At 43.1% G+C, this 20,114-nt stretch overlaps 1 protein-coding gene across 1 annotated transcript in view; it reads left to right on the top strand.

The window, feature by feature from the left end:
* The window catches only part of SETD2 (SET domain containing 2, histone lysine methyltransferase), a 79,271-nt gene that overhangs the window by 41,679 nt on the left and 17,478 nt on the right, over window positions 1-20,114 (top strand). The window contains exons 10-13 of the mRNA XM_070391130.1: window positions 107-241; window positions 973-1,092; window positions 2,484-3,146; window positions 19,587-19,635. Coding sequence (XP_070247231.1) covers window positions 107-241; window positions 973-1,092; window positions 2,484-3,146; window positions 19,587-19,635 — 967 coding nt within the window. The remainder of the gene's footprint in view (window positions 1-106; window positions 242-972; window positions 1,093-2,483; window positions 3,147-19,586; window positions 19,636-20,114) is intronic.

Raw genomic sequence — 20,114 nt, 5'->3', positions numbered from 1 at the left:
GGAGCCCGCAACCCAGGCATGTGCCCTGACTGGGAATCCAAAGGGTGCCCTCTTGGTGCATGGGTTGATGCTGCCTCATAACCAGATGTTTCCTTTGCTGTGGTAGGTGGATGGAGAGCTAGAAGCGCTGATGGAGAACGGGGAGGGTCTCTCTGATAAAAACCAGGTGCTCAGCTTATCCCGGCTAATGGTTAGAATTGAAACTTTGGAACAGAAACTTACCTGTCTCAAGCTCATCCAGGTGAACACTTTGATATTTATTAATTTATTTTTTATTTCTGAATTTGATGTGGGACATTTAAACTATAGTTCAGAATAAATGAATGAAGAAGGAATAATTCTGATGGGAAGAATTTGTTATTGTAAAAATGGATATGTGAGTTCTGCATGACTTTGAAAGCATGTATTCTTAAAAATGGCTTGGATTTCAGCATAATTTAGTCTATTAGCAGATCCTACTTGCTTTCTCTCTTTAATCAGAGAACATGGTGAGTGTTTTTGTGCAACAATTCATGATACTTGATATGTTCCTTTGCTGTGGGAGGTGGGCAGGGGGCTAGACCTCTCCCCGTGGTTATTCGCATAACAAAGCCATCTTAACCACAGGCTCTCATTTACTCCAGTTTATCTTTATAGTTTTAGCTTTTTCAATAAAAATGAATGTAAGTTTTTTCTTACTCCTTTAGAATTGGATTTCATTGTAAATGACTTATTAATGTTGATATAATTTTCTACTTTAATAAAATAAAGGTTGACTGGATATATTTTGGGTATCAAAAAAGATTATAATCTCTTACTTTAAAGCATTTTTCAGTTACATAGTTCTAGTTGAGGTAAAGTAGTTTCTAGGTTTTTTGGAATATAAACAAACTCTAGTTTTCTCTGTGGGCCCTCTTTAACATTCTGTCTGGTGTTCTCCACCCCCTCCACCCCCCCAACACCCCGCACCCTGCTTCCCTGCCGCCATGAAAGAACACTCACTCCCAGTCTCGCCTGAAGTCCTTCCTGGAGCGCCATGGGCTGTCTTTGCTGTGGATCTGGATGGCGGAGCTGGGGGACGGCCGGGAAAGCAACCGGAAGCTTCAGGAGGAGGTCAGTTCACAGTTAGTGCTCTTGATTCTTAAAGCCACTTGTTGCCTAGGTGGGCGGGATGCGATGCTCTCAGAGACAATGAGTTTGACATTACATTTACTGCTGGTGTGAAGTATTTTTATCATCCCAAGGTCATCCTAACTATAACCTTTACATGTACTTCTCTAGTATCGAGTTTAAGGGCAGTATTACATAGTTGGGAACTGGGAGAGCAAGATATAATACCATAGTTAAGTGAAAGATCCTGTCTGTTGCTAAAACCATAGTTCTTTATGTGTTGTTTTTTAAAAATTTTTATTGATTTCAGAGAGGAAGGGAAGGGGGAAAGAGATGGAAAGATTAATGATGAGAGACAGTCATTGATCAGCTGTCTCCTGTACGCCCCCCTACTGGGGATCAAGCCCACAACCCTGGCATGTGCCCTTGACCGAATCGAACCCGGACCCTTCAGTCCGCAGGCTGATGCTCTGTCCACTGAACCACACCAGCCAGGTTGCTTAAAAGCATAGTTTTAAAAGATAGGAACCACATGAACTCACTTCTGGGGCTCTAAAAAATTAGTGAGGAGCCAAATTTTGGTTGACGAGTAAGAACATTTTGAGGAATAAATGAGTGTTTTAAAAGATCTAGGTAAATGTTCGTTGGTAGCATTGTTAGTGGGGTTGTGATTTACACCTTCCCGTGAAATAAATAATATAGCTAACGTGGTTCAAATGTAGTTCCTTTTAATCATAATTAAAAGTGGGCAAATAAGTGATTGTCTTGCCTTCATTCTCCTGGGAGATTTGGCAGTAAGTAGAAGTGGGGGAAACCTTGGGGTTGTGGTAGAACTGCAGTGCAGGCTGAACTTGGGAAGAAACTCTTGTATTTAGGGCAGGAGGGTGGTTATTTCTGAATGAAGAGAGTCTCTTTCCTGGGTGTATCAGAGGCTAAAGAGGTAAGTATCTGCGGTGTTTTGTGTCTCTGAGACATCATTTAACTGTATGTGGTTGCATAGTTCCCATACTGTATCACAGTCACTTGGGGAACTTTTTAGAAAAAGATACCCAAGGTGATGTCTGGTAGTTAAAATATTTTTAAAAATCTAACCAGGTGGAGAATATTAACATGAATCACTCCTATTTGATGATGTGAGTACTCACCGGCTGTACCTGTTATTTTTGCTGTTGAGTCTTATTGAAAGTTTTCCTTCCCTTTGATAGATAAATGTTATGACATTTGAATCTTTTTGCAACTACAGAGACTGAGTCTTAATTTAATAAGACAGTAAAAAAACAAAGAACAAACAGAAAACCCCACTGCTCCTGCAGAAATGATCTGGCCCCCATCCAGAGGTTTGAAAAGTCAGGTGTACAGAGTGATGTGATTTTTTTTTTATTGTGTTTAATCAGATTATAAAGACTTTGGAACACTTACCTATTCCTACTAAAAATATGCTGGAAGAAAGCAAAGTACTTCCAATTATTCAACGTTGGTCTCAGACCAAGACTGCTGTTCCTCAGTTGAGTGAAGGAGATGGGTATTCTAGTGAGAACACGTCACGGGCTCACACGCCGCTTAACACACCTGATCCTTCCACCAAGCTGAGCACTGACGCTGACACAGACACCCCCAAGAAGCTCATGTTTCGCAGACTTAAAATTATAAGCGAGAATAGCATGGACAGTGCCATCTCTGATGCCACTAGCGAGCTAGAAGGCAAAGATGGCAAAGAGGACCTAGACCAGTTGGAAACCATCCCTGTAGAAGAAGAGGAGGAGTTACAGTCACAGCAGCTGCTCACACAACAGCTGCCTGAGTCTAAAGTTGATAGTGGAATTGCTGGGGAGGCCAGTAAGCTGCCCACCCCTGAGCCGGAGGCTGATGTCGAAATAGAGACAAAGGAGAACAGCAGCGCGAAGCTGGAAGAGCCTGTTGCTGAGGAAACGCCGTCCCAAGATGAGGAGGAGGGCGTGTCTGATGTGGAGAGTGAGCGGAGCCAGGAGCAGCCGGACAAAACCGTCGATATCAGTGATCTGGCCACCAAGCTCCTGGATAGTTGGAAAGACCTAAAGGTAAGAAAAACAGTTTTGTTCTTTTTTTTTTTTTTTTTTAATATATTTTATTGATTTTTTACAGAGAAGAAGGGAGAGGGATAGAGAGTTAGAAACATCGATGAGAGAGATCGATCAGCTGCCTCCTGCACGCCCCCCACTGGGGATGCACCCGCAACCAAGGTACATGCCCTTGACCGGAATCGAACCTGGGACCCTTCAGTCCGCAGGCTGACGCTCTATCCACTGAGCCAAACCGGTTCGGCCAGTTTTGTTCATTTTAACCTGAATTACTCAAGTGTAGAGTTGCACAGACTTTAAGTAGAATTACCTACTTTCCTAGCTATACATGTATTTTTGAGAAATGGAATACCATCTTACTATCAGCTAATTATTATAAATGTCTCAAACATATTTTAAACCTTGGCAAGAGATATACCAGCTAAACTAACATACAAATATCCCCTTTTTCTCATTTAGGAAAGTATATCACAACAGGGAATTTAGTAATTCAAGTGCTCTTCACAGTGAAAACAAAAACAAAAAACCCTTTGAGTAACAAATGTGTGGTTGGCTCTACATTGAAAATTCTCTGTAAAATTCTATGGCAGAAAACAAAGAATGTTTAAATTAATTGGAAATTAATTTATTGGATTAACTGAAAATTAATTTAAATGAAAAATTAATTAGAAAACCAAAGTAGTATAGCACCTTTTCATAAAAAATGACTTGGCATAAGTTTCTGTTCCAGTAAAACAACTTTATATGGAGCAGCGCTAGTTGGTATTCAGGTCCAGTGTTATGTCTGAAATAGACCTGTCTTTAAATGCCTATTTCTTCAGAAAAAATACGCTATCTAGCGGGAAAATAGAGGTGTGGAAGCCTTGCGCTTAGACACCATCTCCTGTTAAAGGAGGGAGCAAGGTGTGCAGGGTTTGCTTTGCAGAAAACCCGCCTGGCTCTTGGACAAACAGATGTAACAGGATGAGCCTAGGAGAGATGTGGACCCAAGGCATCTAAATCTTGGATCCAGGTCTTAAGGATCCTGTGGGAACAGTTTACATTTCTAGCTCCTATTTTTCTGTTCCTCCTTTCTTCTACCAGAGGTGAAGCATCCAGGTAAACCAGCAGTACTTTTTCATTTGCAGCGAGATGGATACCTGAGCCCTCCCTGTCCCCAGTTATGACAACAAAGCTCACCTAGTAGATCCTGTGATTTGAGCCATAATGGAACTGGCCTTACACTGAGCAAAATGAGTAGTTCAGTGTTCGTGCACTGTGCTTATTTTTGGCTTTTGCGTTTTGTTGTGTCAAGACCCTTCTTTGAATATTGTGTGGTTTCAGCTCATTTACCCATTTGAGCTCTTACTCATGCTATCTTCCATCACTTACAGTTCAGTGTAAACTCAGCCTTATGAAATCTGACCTTTTTATAAATCTAAAGAGAAGGATTCATAATAAATCTGCTTATGACACAACATGTGAACTACAGAAACTGGAATTGTAATTAATTGAAAGAGATGCTGAGACAGTTGCTTGGGTGGACCTTTACTTAAGGCCCGCTTTTATTTGATTCTTCCCTGAGAGACGTGGTTTGTGTTTAGAGACTGCTAGGAGAGCCTGTGCTATGGCTGGCTCCTAGGGAGCTGGAAATGGAGACAAGTACACTGGTGAACATAGCAAAGGCCTTATACACAGTTTTATAGAGAGAATGGAGTTGTAGACCCAGCAGTTCACTTTTGCCTGAGAAGTCTCTGATTGATATAACTAAAAAAAAGAAAAAGACATGAGTATCATAATTCCTTAAAACCCTGTCTCTTAAAATCTGGAGAAAGTGAGTATTTTTATTTCTCTATATGGTAGTTTTTTTTATTGTAATTGTAATGGTATGAATTATTCTCTGGGATTTCCTTAACCCAGTTAGAGATAATGTATTTTAAAGTCACGTTCTAGACATACATTTTGAGTCCTACAAAATTACTTCTGCCCCTGCTTGTAATCCTCCCCACTCCTGTCTGAAAGATCAAAGGAGTTGCACAGTACTGTGTAGCTTGATGGTCCTCTTGAGGTTTAAAATTTTATTCGTACTTAAAACATATCCTCCTTACTCTTTCTACTTTGGGTTTATCCCAATTCTTAGCATTAAGGAAGCCATTAACTAAATGCTCTTTCTTCAAAGTTGAGTTTGCTCTGGAATCATTACCCATCTGGGATTGCATTGCTGAGACATGTGTTTGCTTGACTGACTGTGATGTCTTATTACACGTTGGTGCTAGGGTTCTTAATTCCTCTGTTCTATTAACATTTACAATGGTTCTAACTTCAACACGGGTTATGGTTGCCTTTAAAAATATTCTTTAGCTAGCATCTAGCAAGAACTCTGAAATCAGGAAGCTGTGATTGAACATTTTAGAGAAATACATTGACTTGATGTGATGACTGTACAGTATACCCGTGCTCTCCCGGCATTGAAAGAGTTAACTACTTCTGTCTGACTTCCACCTGTGTGTTCAAGTAGAAAGTAGACCTCGGCAGAAAAGGGAAGGTCTCACTCAGCCCGTCTTTACTAAGCACCTGTTGCCCAGCACCGTGTTAGTTGCTGAGGTTAATTCCAAGATCGCACTGAAAAGACTGGCTTGGACTGTGGTTATGTTAGCCACTCCCGGCTTCCCTGACCTGGGCCCCCTGCACTTTGCTGGGGTGAGTCCCACTTGGCCTTCCTGCACACGGATGGAGTGAAGACCGCAAAGCAGTGGCTTCAGATTCCTTAGTCGTGGTTTTGCTGTGAAGGCAGACTCTAGGGATCATCAACAAATGAGAGGGCGGGAGGGAAGGGAATGAAGCTTCATGAATTACTCTTTGTCCTCCCAGATCTGATGATGATCCCTCTTGTAACTTGAACCATTTCCATCTAGCTTCTCAGGGCAGCAAGGAGCTTGTTAACATCACCAGCTGACCATGTGTCTCCTTTTCTCAACTCCATTTTCAACTTCGTGCTGAAGAAAAACAAGAACCTAGCGTGCATTCTGTGAAGAAACAGGACGAAGGTTGGGAAGTTGGATGATGCATGAAAGATATAATAGGTGAAAAGAGGACAGAGGTGGTTAGCTCGTGGCGCCGGCGTTGTTTGGTGCGTCCATTGCCGGCAATGGACGTCGTTCTGGGAAAATCCCGACTCCTGGCCAGAGAGGATTAAGTGAGCTGCTGTTTCTGTGCCTCTGTACACAGGACCTCTGCCTGCCTTGGCTCCTCAAGGCTTACACGTTTTGACTCGTAAAGTAAACCTGAACGAGAAACATCCTCTAGCACACGGCTGCACATGAGCACGCCTTCACGTTCACACACAAACTCACTGGGTTACGTTTTCAGCAGGGACATGTACATGTATTTCTGTTCGCAGAAGGAGTTGTACATCACCCCTCATGCTGAAAACACACCCTAGACTTCACAGGGCAAAACAGCTGGTTGTAAGTGGTGATTAATTATAACCTTGACTGGAAAATCTTCATTCATTTGGATCGTAAGACAAAGAGGTAAGGTTCCTGTGAATTTGGCAGCTTCCGTTGCAGTTAAACACCCAAGAGATTGTGATGGCTATTGATTCCAGAGCCTGTCTTGTAGACCTGTAGGTTATAGGATGTGCCTCTCCTTAAGATGAATTCTGGGTAGTTATAGTTACACCTGGATTAGATGATTTAGGGTCAACATTTTGTAACATGATAAGTTGGACTCTTCTTAATGGCCATTCTTATTCTTACCTTGCATCTTTATCTCCAGATATTATCTTTAATTCAACAAACACATTATTTTCCTAGGAATTTAAGCATTAAACTCTCTATAGAAATAACATGGAGTTATCCAACTAAAAGTTTTGAGTTACTGCTTGGAATTTTGATCTGTAACTAATATTCTGTGTGAAATCTGCAATGCAACATTTCAAAATGAAATTTTGTGCCCTGAATTTTTGTAATAAATTTTTAAATCCTTAGTAGAGGTTATTCTATGTTCATAAAGATCAATATTACATATCTTTATCTTTAAAAAGTATAATTGACCCCAAGAACACTATATTAGATACTGGTTCCTTGGTAAAAGGTAAATTGGCCTTAAACTTATTAGTAGTCCCTTTGTTGTTATTGGATAAATCCTTCCATCTAAATCGCAGGTTGGCCAAATCTGCTCCACTGCCCGTTTTTGTAAATAAATATTTTTTGGTTTTTGTGTGTTTGTTTGTTTTTAACAGCCATGTTTGTTTGTCTGTGGCTGCTTTTTCATGCAGTGGTAGAGCTGAGTAGTTGCTTCATTGACTAGGTGACCAGCAAAGCCTAAAATATCTACTGTCTTCTTTACAGAATAAGTTTGCCAACACTTGATCTAAACAATAAAGTACAGAATGTGGTTGCTCTAAACATTCTGATACTGAATGAAGTCATTTTGACAATTTATTTTTTGGGGTGAGCTCTTAATTCTATTTCTCTAAAGACATAATGATCATGTTTTTATAACCATGAAGTTAAAAAGAGTCTTGACACTATTTAGGAAAAGTTACTTTATTTGGATGTAAGACTGTCAGAAGTGGGAGACTGTATACATTACTAGGAGCCCAGGGCACAAATTTGTGCACCTTGAAAGGAACCTGTGGGCCATGAGGCTGCGGTAGGCACAGGGGCAGGTCTCGGCCCATCCTCCGCACCCACGCCCAACCCCTCCCACCACGGCCCCCAGCCCCCTGTCTGCCGGCAGCCCCGCTCCCACCGCCATTCCACGCGCTGATGGCCCCAGGCACCAGCAGCGGGTGCGAGGGAGCAAAGAATTTTCAGTAACCACCAGAGGCTCGCCCCGATGACAGCAACTGGCACCCCACCTTGGTCTGGTGCCCCCGCTCACCTGCTCCACCATCCCACCGCGGCCAACACCTGCCATGCTCCACCCCCAGGTGGTCAGTGCACGTCATAGCAACTGGTTGTTCGGTTCCAGTTGTTCCACTGTTCAGTCTATTTGCATATTAGCCTTTTATTATATAGGGAAGGATTACTGGTCTGGAAGAGACCTTTAAGGAATATTGGTTTTCCCTCAGGCCAATGATCATGTTAGTTAGAAATGAGAATTTTTGAATATAAATAAGTTGGTGTGATTTAGTTTTATATGTAATCATAATTGAAAAATATAAATTTTCCTTCTGAAATGTTCTTGTAATTTTATTTTTTAATATATTTTTTTATTGATTTTTTACAGAGAGGAAGGGAGAGAGGTAGAGAGTTAGAAACATTGATGAGAGAGAAACATCGACCAGCTGCCTCCTGCACACCCCCCACTGGGGATGTGCCCGCAACCAAGGTATATGCCCTTGACTGGAATCGAACCCGGGACCCTTTAGTCCGCAGGCCGACGTTCTATCCACTGAGCCAAACCGGGCAGGGCATGTTCTTGTAATTTTCGACATACAGGAAAACTGTAGGCAAACCCTTGTATTTGTATTCTGCATATAATACACATTTTAGTGACAAGTGCAGGGAAAAAACTCAGCTTAAAGAACATTTTTTTTAAAGAATTTGATCTTCTGTACATTTTATTTTATTTTTTAAATATGTTTTTATTGATTTCAGAGAGGAAAGGAAAGGGGGAGAGAGAGAGAGAAACATCAATGATGAGAGAGGCTCATTGATTGGCTGCCTCCTGCATACCCCCTACTGTGGTCGAGCCCACAACCTGGGCATGTGCCCTTGACCGGAATCAAACCTGGGACCCTTCAGTCTGCAAGCCGACGCGCTATCCACTGAGCCCAACCAGTTAGGACTTTTTTTTTTTTTTAGCTTAAAATTTTTTAAATCCTTCACCCAGGTTCCCCAATTTAACATTTTACCAAATTTGTCATATCGTTTTTTCTTAAAAAGTTTATCTTCTGCCCTAACTGGTTTGGCTCAGTGGATAGAGCGTCAGCCTGCGGACTGAAGGGTCCCAGGTTTGATTCCGGTCAAGGGCATGTACCTTGGTTGCAGGCACATCCCCAGTGGGGAGTGTGCAGGAGGCAGCTGATCGATGTTTCTAACTCTCTATCCCTCTCCCTCTATGTAAAAAATCAATAAAATATATTTTTTAAAAAGTTTATCTTCTAAAGAGGTAAGTTTTACAGATGGACACCTGCCGCTAGATGTTTTAGTGTGTATTTCTTCTACATGACTTCAGTAAACGTATCAAAACCAGCAAATTACAGTGACACAGTACTGTTCTTTAATCCACAAACCTCCTTCACATTTTGCTAGTTGTGCATATAATGTTCTCGATAGCAAAAAAGAAAAGAAAAAGAAAATTTTTTTCTGTTCCAGAATCTAACCTGAGATCAATAGTTACATTGAATTGTATGGCTTTAATATCCTTTCATTGGGAATAGTCCCTCAGTCTTTCTTTGTCTTTCATAACCTTCACATTTTTTACTACTTTTCAGTTTCTTAGAATATTTCTCCATTCTGGCTTGTTAGGTTTTCTTTGGTCTGGATTCGGGTCACACATTCTTGGTTAGAAACGTTACAGGAGTGTCCATCCCAGGATGTGGGTTGGTTCCGTTGTTGGCGTTGTGAGCTGGGGTCACTTGGTTAAAGGGGTGTCTCCAGGGTTCTCCAGTGTGAAGTCACTGTTTTTCCCTTTGTAATGAAAGAGTGTCACTGAGAAACACCTTTGGAAATACGGAAATATTCTGTTTTTCCATCAGATTTATCCATTGGTTTCACCATCCCGTGGATTTGCCTGAGTCACATAATTGTGATGGTTGCCAGGTGGTGATTTTCTAATCCATCGTTTCTTCTGCTGCTTTGTTTTTTGGTTGGCATCCTTTGTAAGCAAGAGCTTTCCCTGCTCTCCCATTTAGTTCTTTATTCATTGATAATGTCAGTTTAGGCTCATGGATTCTTGTTTTTATTCAATGAATTGTGATCCATTATTTATTCAGTGCTTAAATTGTCCCTTGAAGTCATTGCTACTGGGACGTCACTTGTAGGAGCTGTCAGCAGACTGTAAAAAATACATACATATGTGCATCCGTGTGCGAACATACGGAAATGAGTGTGTGCGTGGAGTGCTTGACCGCCATCGTTTCGCTTGCCTTCCCTTCTGTTCATCTGACCCCACGCCCTCTCCTGAGGCATCTGCATTTCCTTCTGGCTCTCACTGATGTTCCTGTTCTGCCTGTCCCTTAAAGGCGGGTATTTCTTGGGGCACCTGAGTTTTCTTTGTCCTGCATGTGAAATAGGTCCTATCGTCTCTTCTTTGCCATTTTAAATTTAGGTTCTGGTCATTTCTCAGGCGATGTTAACAGCCTCCTATTTGTACTTCCTGCTCCCATTCTTTCCTCCTTTATATTACCCTTTACTAGAGGTCCATGCACTCACTGGGGGTGGGCCCCTCAGCCCAGCCTGCGTCCTCTTGCAGTCTGGGATCCCTGGGGGGCCGGCAGCCGGCAGTCAGACATCCCTCTTGCAGTCTGGGGCTCTCGCAGTCCGGGACCCCTCACTCCTTACCACCTGCCTGCAGCAGAGGCAGGAGAGGCTCCACCACCGCTGCTGCGCTGGCTTCTGGCTGAGCGGCGCTCGCCCTGTGGGAGCACACTGACCACCAGGGGGCAGTTCCTGTGTTGAGCATCTGCCCCCTTGTGGTCAGTGCGTGTCATAGTGACTGGTTTCGCCTTCTGGCTGATTTGCATATTATGCTTTGATTATATAGGATCATGCTGTAGCATTATCTTCTTAAAAACACAGATGTGATCAATAATAGGAATCTCTAGTAGCATCACAGAAACTCCTATTACTGAAAGAACAATGCCTGTAAGTGTCCGGGGGCTAAATCAGTAGGGGAGGTACTTCCATGCTTACCTAAGCTTCCTGCCCAGTATTTTCACTTAAACACTCAGTGCAAGAGTCACATATACAGGGCGGGGCAAAAGGAAGTTTACAGTTGTGAGCACGCAAAACACAGTTTATTCCTGTATTCTTATTTATTAATCACTGTATTTCCCACAAGAAAACTATAAACCTACTTTTATCTCACCTCGTTTTCACCTTTTATGTACTTGTATCTGCTGCTCTCTTTGCTTAGAATATCCTTCCTCTTCCTCCCTCCCTCCTTCCCTCCCTCTTTCCCTCTCTCTCTCTCTCTCTCTCTCTTTCTTTCTTTCTTCCTGTCTTCCTTTATTCAGAGTTATAATTGCAGTTCATCTTTTATAGTGTTCTGTCCTTGCCTATATTTCTATACTGTGGTAGTAATCTTAAGAGATTACTGAAATTACTTGCTTAGATTCTTGTTTCCTCTCACTGGGCCATGAGATCTTCAAGGGCAAGGACCTTTTCTTAATCTTTGTGGTAAGAGTTACTTTTATAATTGTATCGTCATACTAGTGGTTATAATAATAAGTTACCGCTTAATAATAGCGAATGACTGTGCCCCCAACAGTCTTTGTTACATTTAATAGCAGAGTGACCTTTTGGAAAATAGAGACGTGTTCCTGTCCGTGTCCAATTTAAAACATTTAAATGGTTCCTTACTACATTATTAAAATTAAGTTCATTTTTCTTAACGAGGCTTGCATGTCATGCATAGTCTAGTCCTCATTTATTGATGTAGTCTCACCTCAAGCCTTCCTGGCCCACCAGTTGGCCTGTGCTGCTGATGTTCATGTATACAGGTAAACACACACTCACTCATTCCTGAAAACACTTTCTTTCGTTCAGATGTCTCTTCTCCTTTCCCCAGGAGAGCCGTTCCTGTTCCTCCCAGAAAAAGCATTCTACCCTTTCATGTGCTCTTAGGACAGTGATGGCGAACCTATGACACGCGTGTCAGAGGTGACACACAAACTCATTTTTTTGGTTGATTTTTCTTTGTTAAATGGCATTTAAATATCAAAAATATAAGTCTTTGTTTTACTGTGGTTGCAAATATCAAAAAATTTCTATATGTGACACAGCACCAGAGTTAAGTTAGGGTTTTTCAAAATGCTGACACGCCGAGCTCAAAAGGTTCGCATCACTGTCTTAGGACATCTCCCCAGTCCTGGTGGACGACGTTTCATGCTTGTACATTGTGCTGCTCGCTCGGTCTCTTGGCTTTCCCCAGGGCACGTGTTTTTATCAGCTGTGAATGGAGACAAACAGGTCCGTGAGGTTGTTTAAATGACAGAGATAGAAAGTGACAAAGGTCTTTCGATTTCCTATATTCTTTCTACTCCTTTTTCTGATCCAGCAAATAGTGATTTCTATACCCTTGCTAGGCAATTCATGTAATTATGGTGAATACTTTTCAGGTTTATCTTAATCTGCTTTTGATTTAAAAACTAGTAAGTCCAAATTCCTTCTGAAAGCATAGAAACTGTCCTTTGAATGTTTTGTCGAAGTGGCTTTTTTCCCTTATTGTTTCAGAGATCTCAGCCTGTGACCTAGGGCTGAACTTCAGGGGATTTTCAGAGCCTGCAAAACCTTGGAGGGGAGGAGGTTCTGGGGCCAGGAGTCCATGAACACGAGCAGCCTCTCAAGCAGGAGAGGCGTGAGCTGTAGTTGGAAAGGGGAGAGCTCCCAGTCTTCCCTGCAGTGCCGGCTTGACTAGTACAGTCAATAGGAAGCCACTGGGGTTTTTAAGTTATAATTAGAAACGTTACAGAGGAGTCACATTTGAAGTGTGGGGGGACATCTTACTTTTGAAATTAATTTGCCTAGAAAACAAATCTGAAATTGGGAAAGCATTTAATCATTATGACCTCGAGGTGGTCATAACCTTGATGTTCTTCAGTGATCACTTAGAGCTTGTGAACGCGTGTGATTCTGTATACACTTGGCTGCTGGGCTGGAGGGAGTGGAACGCAGGGATCTGTGTTGGCTGCTCACCTGGCGCTCAGGATTTCCTGTGAGCCTCACACGTTTTATATGCACGTGGGAGGGCACAGCATTGCGGAGGCAGGTTCTTCAAGGGGGGAGACAGGAGGGGGAGGCTGGGGAGGACAAGCTTACACTGAATGGTGGCGAGCTCAGAGGGCTTTTTCAGGAACAGGTTGCCGTGGGAGCACCCAGTTCCTTAGGCCTTTGCCCGAGACCTCACAGCCCCCGCGGGTGGTCTTTACCATGAACATAGTCACAACGCACAGAAGTCTTTCCTTCTATATTCATCTTTAAGACAGGCCATTACCATACATGACAGGAAATTCAGAAGGCACACAGTGAGATGGATGTCTTGTTTCTATCCCTGCCCCACATCCTGTTTCCTGGGGGTAACCAGTCCAGCAGCGTCTTCGGTGACCTTTCAGAGACAGTCGTGTATGTTATGGGTATGGAGGCTTGTTGTTTTGTGTTTTTTATAACATTTTTATTGATTTCATAGAGGAAGAGAGAGAATCACCTATTGGCTGCCCCCGCACACCCCCTACTGGGGATTGAGCCCGCAGCCTGGGCATGTGCCCCAACTGGGAATCAAACCATGACCTGGTTCATAGGTCAGCACTCATCCACTGAACCACACTAGACCGGCTGTTTTGTTTTTAAAGCTGGCGACACTATTTAGCTCCTTGCTTTTTTTTTACTATACTAGAGGCCTGATGCACGAAATTCATGCACCGGGTTTTGGGGCGGGGGCGGGGGTAGTTCCTCAGCCTGACCTGCACCCTCTCCAATTTGGGAGCTCTCAGGGGATGTCCTACTGACGGCTTCGGCCTGCTCCCCGTGGTTCTCTGCTCTCTGCAGACCTGCCTGCTCGATGCCACCGCAGGCCCTGGTGTCTGCTCTCTGCGGGGGCCTGCTTGCCCCTTGCCCCCGCGGTGAGAGCTTAAAGGACTGGGGGACTCCGGTGGTGCTGAGGGGACTGGGCACTGCCATCTGCATATTCCATCTTTATTAGATGGGGTTGTAAACGTTGTATTCTCCCAGTTTGTAAAGAACGCATTTTTCACAGGTGCATTGTATTTCATTATATAGCTATGCAGTAATGAGTCTCCTGTTAGTCATATTCATCAGTCCCGTATCTTGGCCATTTAGGTTGATTCCTTTCTTTAGCTTAGCAGCAAGTAACTTTTACTTAAGTCATTTTGAACGCAGTCACACATGGGAATATACATTTTGGGTAAATTACTAAAAGTAGTAATCTGAGTCAGTCTGTGTTGTTTGTCACTTTGATAGGTGTTGCCAAATTGTTCTTCACAGTGTTCCCAGTCTAATTCTCATCAGTCATGTATACGCATAAGAGTGTATGTATATGCAGTAATGTATATTCACCACATGCTGCCCAGCACAATTATGTAACTATTTCAGTCAGACTGATAGGCAAAAGTGAAGTATTGTTGTAGTTTTAATTTGCATTTCTCTTAATGCATGAAGTATTGAATATCTTTACATTTGTATTTCTTGTTTTAGGAACTGTGTCCATATTCTTTGCCCATTTATCTGAGTTGCTTAACACTGAAGCTGAATCTTACCACCTTCCGTTCCTTGAGTGCTCAGCTCTCTGAAGTTAGAAGAGTATATCCTCGGGTTTTTATAAACAAAGCTATTCTCCACTTTTTCCTCTCTCTCCCTTCCTCTACCCCTCTCCTGTGTGTGATTTTATGAAACCTCCATACATGTATGTTACCTTCTAAGTTTTTCCCCCGGTCAGATCTCGGGACCTCTGTGACTTAATGGCAATACCCTACTCCTGCTGCTTGTAATACAATTTATGAGAGAAAATCACAGACTCTTCTGCTTTATAGGTTCATGATGATGACAGTTAAACAATCCTTTCTGTTAAGAGAAGGTCAACCTTGGTCATAAATCATTACCACTGAAGGTCTTCACAGAATTTAATTTTGTTAATTGAGAGAATGGATTTTCACTCTTTGTACTAGTGTATAGGATCATAAATCAGGTATATGGCAGACTCATTTATCACCCAAAGAAGTGCTTTTATTTCTCTAGATCAAGCGTTGGCAATTTCACGGATACAGTAGCTTTGTCACTGTGTGGCCTGGGGGTAGTTAGCCTCTGGACCTATTGTATGTGCGGTAAGAGCATGTGAGTGCAGTTAGAGGGTGAGGCACACAGCAGGCAGTGTCAGCCATGTTTATTAGTCTGTGAACCCTTGGCAACAGGTACTGTGCATCTCCAGTGTCCAAAACGTAGGAGACCCTTCACACCTGCTTTTAGCACATAGTTGTTGCTTAAGTAGTTGTCCTATAAGTGAGCAAATCATATTTCCACAAGTAGCATCTCCACCTACATTTAAACACTTTTATAAAAGGAATGTTGGTGCATTGGTGTCTCATGATCCTGTTAATGACTTGGTGCTTAGCAAACAATATCTGAAAGTTGATTTTTAAGCCTTTGATTGAAGAGGATGATTGGTCACGTGTAGACTGTTCTAAGCATTGAAAAGTTTAACATGTTGCACAGACACACTTACTCATCTGACCCTGGAAATATGAAATATTTGTGGTTATACCTGAGGCCTGTAAATAGTGTTCTTAACCAGCGATGAAAGAGAACCCTATATAATAAAACCCTAATATGCTAATGATATGCTAAGGCTGCTCAACCACTCACTAGGACGTGCACTGACCACCAGTGGGCAGAAACTCAGAACAGTAGGTTAGCTTGCTGCTGGGGTCCAGCCCATCGGGACTGAGCAAGATGCCCTGGAGCCCTCGCACAGTCCCTCCTCTGCTGGCCAACCTCCCACGTCTCTCCCTGGCCCCAGTCGTGCATGGGTGGGGTCCTTCGGCCTGGCCTGCACCCTCTCGCAATCCTGGACCCCTCGGGGGATGTCGGAGAGCCAGTTTCGGCCCGATCCTGCAGGCCAGATTGAGGGACCCCTCTGGTGCACAAATTCATGCACCGGGCCTCTAGTGATGGTATAAGTTTAATGACAAGAAAAAAAGCACGAGATATATAGTCCTTTTGAGTTATTTAGCAATGTGTGGTTGATTTATACAAATTAGAAGTAGAATTTCACTTGTTGGTCCACTCAACAATTAATTGAGTGTTATGTGCCCGGCACTGTTCTTGGTGCTAGAGATACAGCAAAGCATAAGATGATCACGGCCCTAAAGAATTACAGCTGATGTCCGTGAGCCTGTGTGTTAGCTGGGAGCATCGCCTAGACACCAAAGAAATAAAAGAGGGTGGTGTGGAGAGAGTGTTCGTGGGAGTGGGAGCCAGAATCCAGGTTCCTGACTCACCGCTCAGTGTTCTTTAATAATATGCCAGTCTCTTGAGTAGAATCTTCTAACAAGTAAAGTGATTTTACATAAAGGGCTAAAGTCCATGAAGCCAACTCCGATAGGTCCTTTCTGCAGGGGATTCAGTAGCCTGTGGGATGACATTATTCCAGACAGACTTCCAGCGTGTAGGTGCTGCTGCCGCCTGTTCACCAGACCAAGGGTCTCAGAAAGCGCTCAGTGCTTTCCCATGACTGTTTCCGCCTCTGTTTTCAATACGGGGCAACTTTGGGGAAACTTGGTGCATTTTCAGGCTCCAAAGCAAATAGTCTGAGTTTCCGCTTTTAATTTTATTGTGATGCCCTAGCCAGTTGGGCTCAGTGGATAGAGCGTTGGCCCAGGACTAAAGCGTCTCAGGTTTGATTCTGGTCAAGGGCACAGGACTTCCACTGCAGGGTCAGTTCCGGCCCCGGTCCGGGTACTTGCAGGCGGCAACCAATTGATGTGTCTCATGTCAATGTTTCTCTCTCTTTCTGTGCCCCCCCCCCCCACTCTCTCTAAAAAATCAATGGAAAATATCTTCCTGTGAAGATTACCAAAACATAAAATATATTTTACTGATTTTCCACAGAGAAGAAGGGAGTGGGATAGAGAGCTAGAAACATCGATGAGAGAGATTGATCAGCTGCCTCCTGCACGCCCCTGACTGGGGATGTGCCTGCAACCAAGGTACATGCCCTTGACCGGAATCGAACCTGGGACCCTTCAGTCCGCAGGCCAACGCTCTATCCACTGAGCCAAACCAGTTCGGCTAAAATAAATTTTATATGCAGTTTTTACTACATGTAAAGGAGGACCAGGCTAGTAACTGTAAGCCCTTAGGTGTATATTGATAGAACTTGTTCTGCATGGTGTTAGGCACACACGACTCTCTGATCAGTTGCTCTTGGCCACTAGTCATCCACTTTGTGAACATCGAAATACACTTTCTACTTAGCAGTTGCTATAGACTTTTGAATGGAATTAAGAATATATCTTTGAGCCCTGGCAGGTGTGGCTCAGTTGGTTGAGCGTCATTCCATGCACCGAAAAGTTGCTGGTTTGATTGCCAGTCAGGGCACATGCCCAGGTTTCTGGTTGATACCTGGTTAGGGTTCATATGGGAGGCGCAATGGATCAATCTCTCTCTCCCTCTCTCCCTCTCCCCCTCCCTCTATCCCTCTCTCCCTCTTTCCCTCTCTCCCTCTCCTCCTCCCTCCCTCTCCTTTTCTCACTCAAAAAATAATAATAATCAATAAAAACATAAAATAATAGACTGTATCTTTGAGAAGTGTATCCTCCTCTGGTACTTAATGGCCACCACAGAATGGGTCCCCACCTTGAGATCTGTATAATGAATGACTATAAATGCTTGTAACGCCAAAACCTCATGTAAAAGAAGCTAAGTAGGTTAAGATAGTGCTGTTCTTAGTTAACACAGACATCCCTTGATATATCTGTTCTACCACCTTTCATGAGTAATCGTGTTATCTTTTGGAATGCCATCGCTGGTAGAATACCTGTTTTTCCCTGTCGTTTGGGCAGGTGCTGATGAGTGGCTTTATTGCTTTTTCCTAAGTTTGGTAACCCCTCTGAAAAGGGGAAGGCGGGATCAGACAGCGCCAAGAGTGTCCGCTCTGTTCTCCTGTCTTGGTAGCTGACTCCGTGTTTCAGGTGGACACTGACACTGGGCAACGCCAAGCCCCTGCAGGGGGCTGATGGGACGTGCCCTCTCTCCAAGCAAAGGCAGCCCCAGGGGCCAGAGCCTCCGAGCTGAGGACAGGGTGCTTCATTCGTGAGTGAGGGCAGTAAGAGGCCAGTAGCTCAGTGGTTCTCAACCTTCTCTGGGCATCCAGAATCATCCGGGAGCTTCTTAAAATACAGATGCCTGGACCCATGCTCATAGTTTTAGATTCAATGAGCGTTTCCTGGAATGGCCCACTTGTGCAGCCAGGTCAAGACTCTCAGCGCAGAGTTCTCCGATCCATGTGGTCCACGTTGGTCATTTTTAGTGGCAATCTAGTAGCGCATCTTGACCCCTCCTCAATTTTTTGTCATTTGGGTTATTTCTCATTTTCTGCAGATATCACTAGAATCAACCATCAAAGGGGGGAGAATTCTTTGATTTTTTTTTTTTTTTTAGGAGTACAATTCCTTTAAAAATGGAATTACCAGGTCATACAGATATGTTCAATATTATGAGATGATTCTAAAGGGAAGGTATCATATGATGTGCCATTGAGAATATGTGGGTTTGTCGTTTTCCCACTTAACAAGGTGACTGGTAAGAAGGGTTGTGCCCAAGAGCTATTTGATGGACCAGGACAGGAGGGACTGTCAGAGAACAGAGCTGGTTCTGGGCTTCGATTCATGTAGCAGGAGAGGTATCTTCAGGCCTCGAAGCACACTTTACGTTTCTCAGGAACAATTTTGGTGCTATTTCAAGAGCAACAATGATCTAATGTTTCTTTCCTTTTTTTTTAATCCTCCCCCAAGGATTTTTTTTTCATTGATTTTTAGAGAGTGGAAGAGAGGGAGGCAGAGAGAAAGAGGGAGAGGGAGAGAGAGGAGAGAAACGTCGATGTGAGAGAGGCACACTGATTGGTTGCCTCCTGCATGCGCCCTGGCCGAGCAGGGGATGGACCTGCAACCCAGGATGTGCCCTTGACCGGGAATCAGTCGGAGCAGCGCCCCCCGGTCATCTTTCCTTTTCTAACGACAGCAGTGTGGAAGTAGATATTACAGTTGGCCATCAGCCAAGTTGATTTTGCATTTATAGAAAAATGTGCTAAATAGCAGGAATTGTCTTCACACATGGGATGTTTCTGAAGTGTTTTTCATGTAGTTACTACTCACCGTTCTTTAAGGGGGGTGGTGAGTGAGACGTAAGAATTGTTCTTATGAATAATCTCAATAGAGGAACTACAGATGACTTCACGTTATGTGTGGGAAGCATACAGAAATCACCGGGAAGTGTGTTTATATCAGAAGTAAAATGCCTGCTCAGTGTGTTATTGACTAAGGAGGTCATGCAGGCCTTGTCGATGTTAGAATGTTTTCACTTGTGCTGCGTATGTTCACTTGCTTTTAAGGGACTGGGATATATTCTTATGTAAAGCCAGAGTAAGTCAGATTTTGGGGGGAAATGAACCAGCCTGTTTTCTTCGCATTTCTTTGTTGCCGTGTAAAATCCCTGTGCTTCAAAGCAGTCACCATTTCCAGCCCACGCTGACAACCTCCTTTTGGTGTATTTTTTGCAGGAGGTCTATCGAATTCCAAAGAAAAGTCAGACGGAAAAGGAGAGCACAGGTAAGTACTCAGAGACCCTCTGTAGCTTTGCAGACACTCTTTGGAATATGCAGAGGTAACCGATAAGAACTTGAGTAGTTTCATTTTTGAAACCAGACAGTATGTAGTTAGGTAAATGGAATATTTGGTTTGGAAACTTGTAATTTTATGCTTTCTTAGTAAATTTTTGCCAAAGGAGATGTCTCTTTGTATTATCTTTGTTGTTGGTTTCCTTGAAGTCATGGCCTTTAGTAGTCTTTCTTCCATGCATTGGTTCCTTTAGATCAGACATTCTATATATACACATACATACACACATATATATACATACATACATATATATACATACATACATATATATATATATACATACATACATATATATACATATATATATATGTAAAATTGATTTCAGAAAGGAAGGGAGAGAGAGAGATAGAAACATCAATGATGAGAGAATTATCGATCGGCTGCCTCCTGCCCGCTCCCCACTGGGGATC

The sequence above is a fragment of the Myotis yumanensis genome, unplaced genomic scaffold, assembly GCF_028538775.1.
Source record: "Myotis yumanensis isolate MYYU_CA2020_CCGP unplaced genomic scaffold, mMyoYum1.0.hap1 SCAF_14, whole genome shotgun sequence".
NCBI lineage: Eukaryota > Metazoa > Chordata > Mammalia > Chiroptera > Vespertilionidae > Myotis > Myotis yumanensis.
Note: the sequence above shows the minus strand (reverse complement) of the source record. Positions and strands in the feature narration are given on the sequence as shown.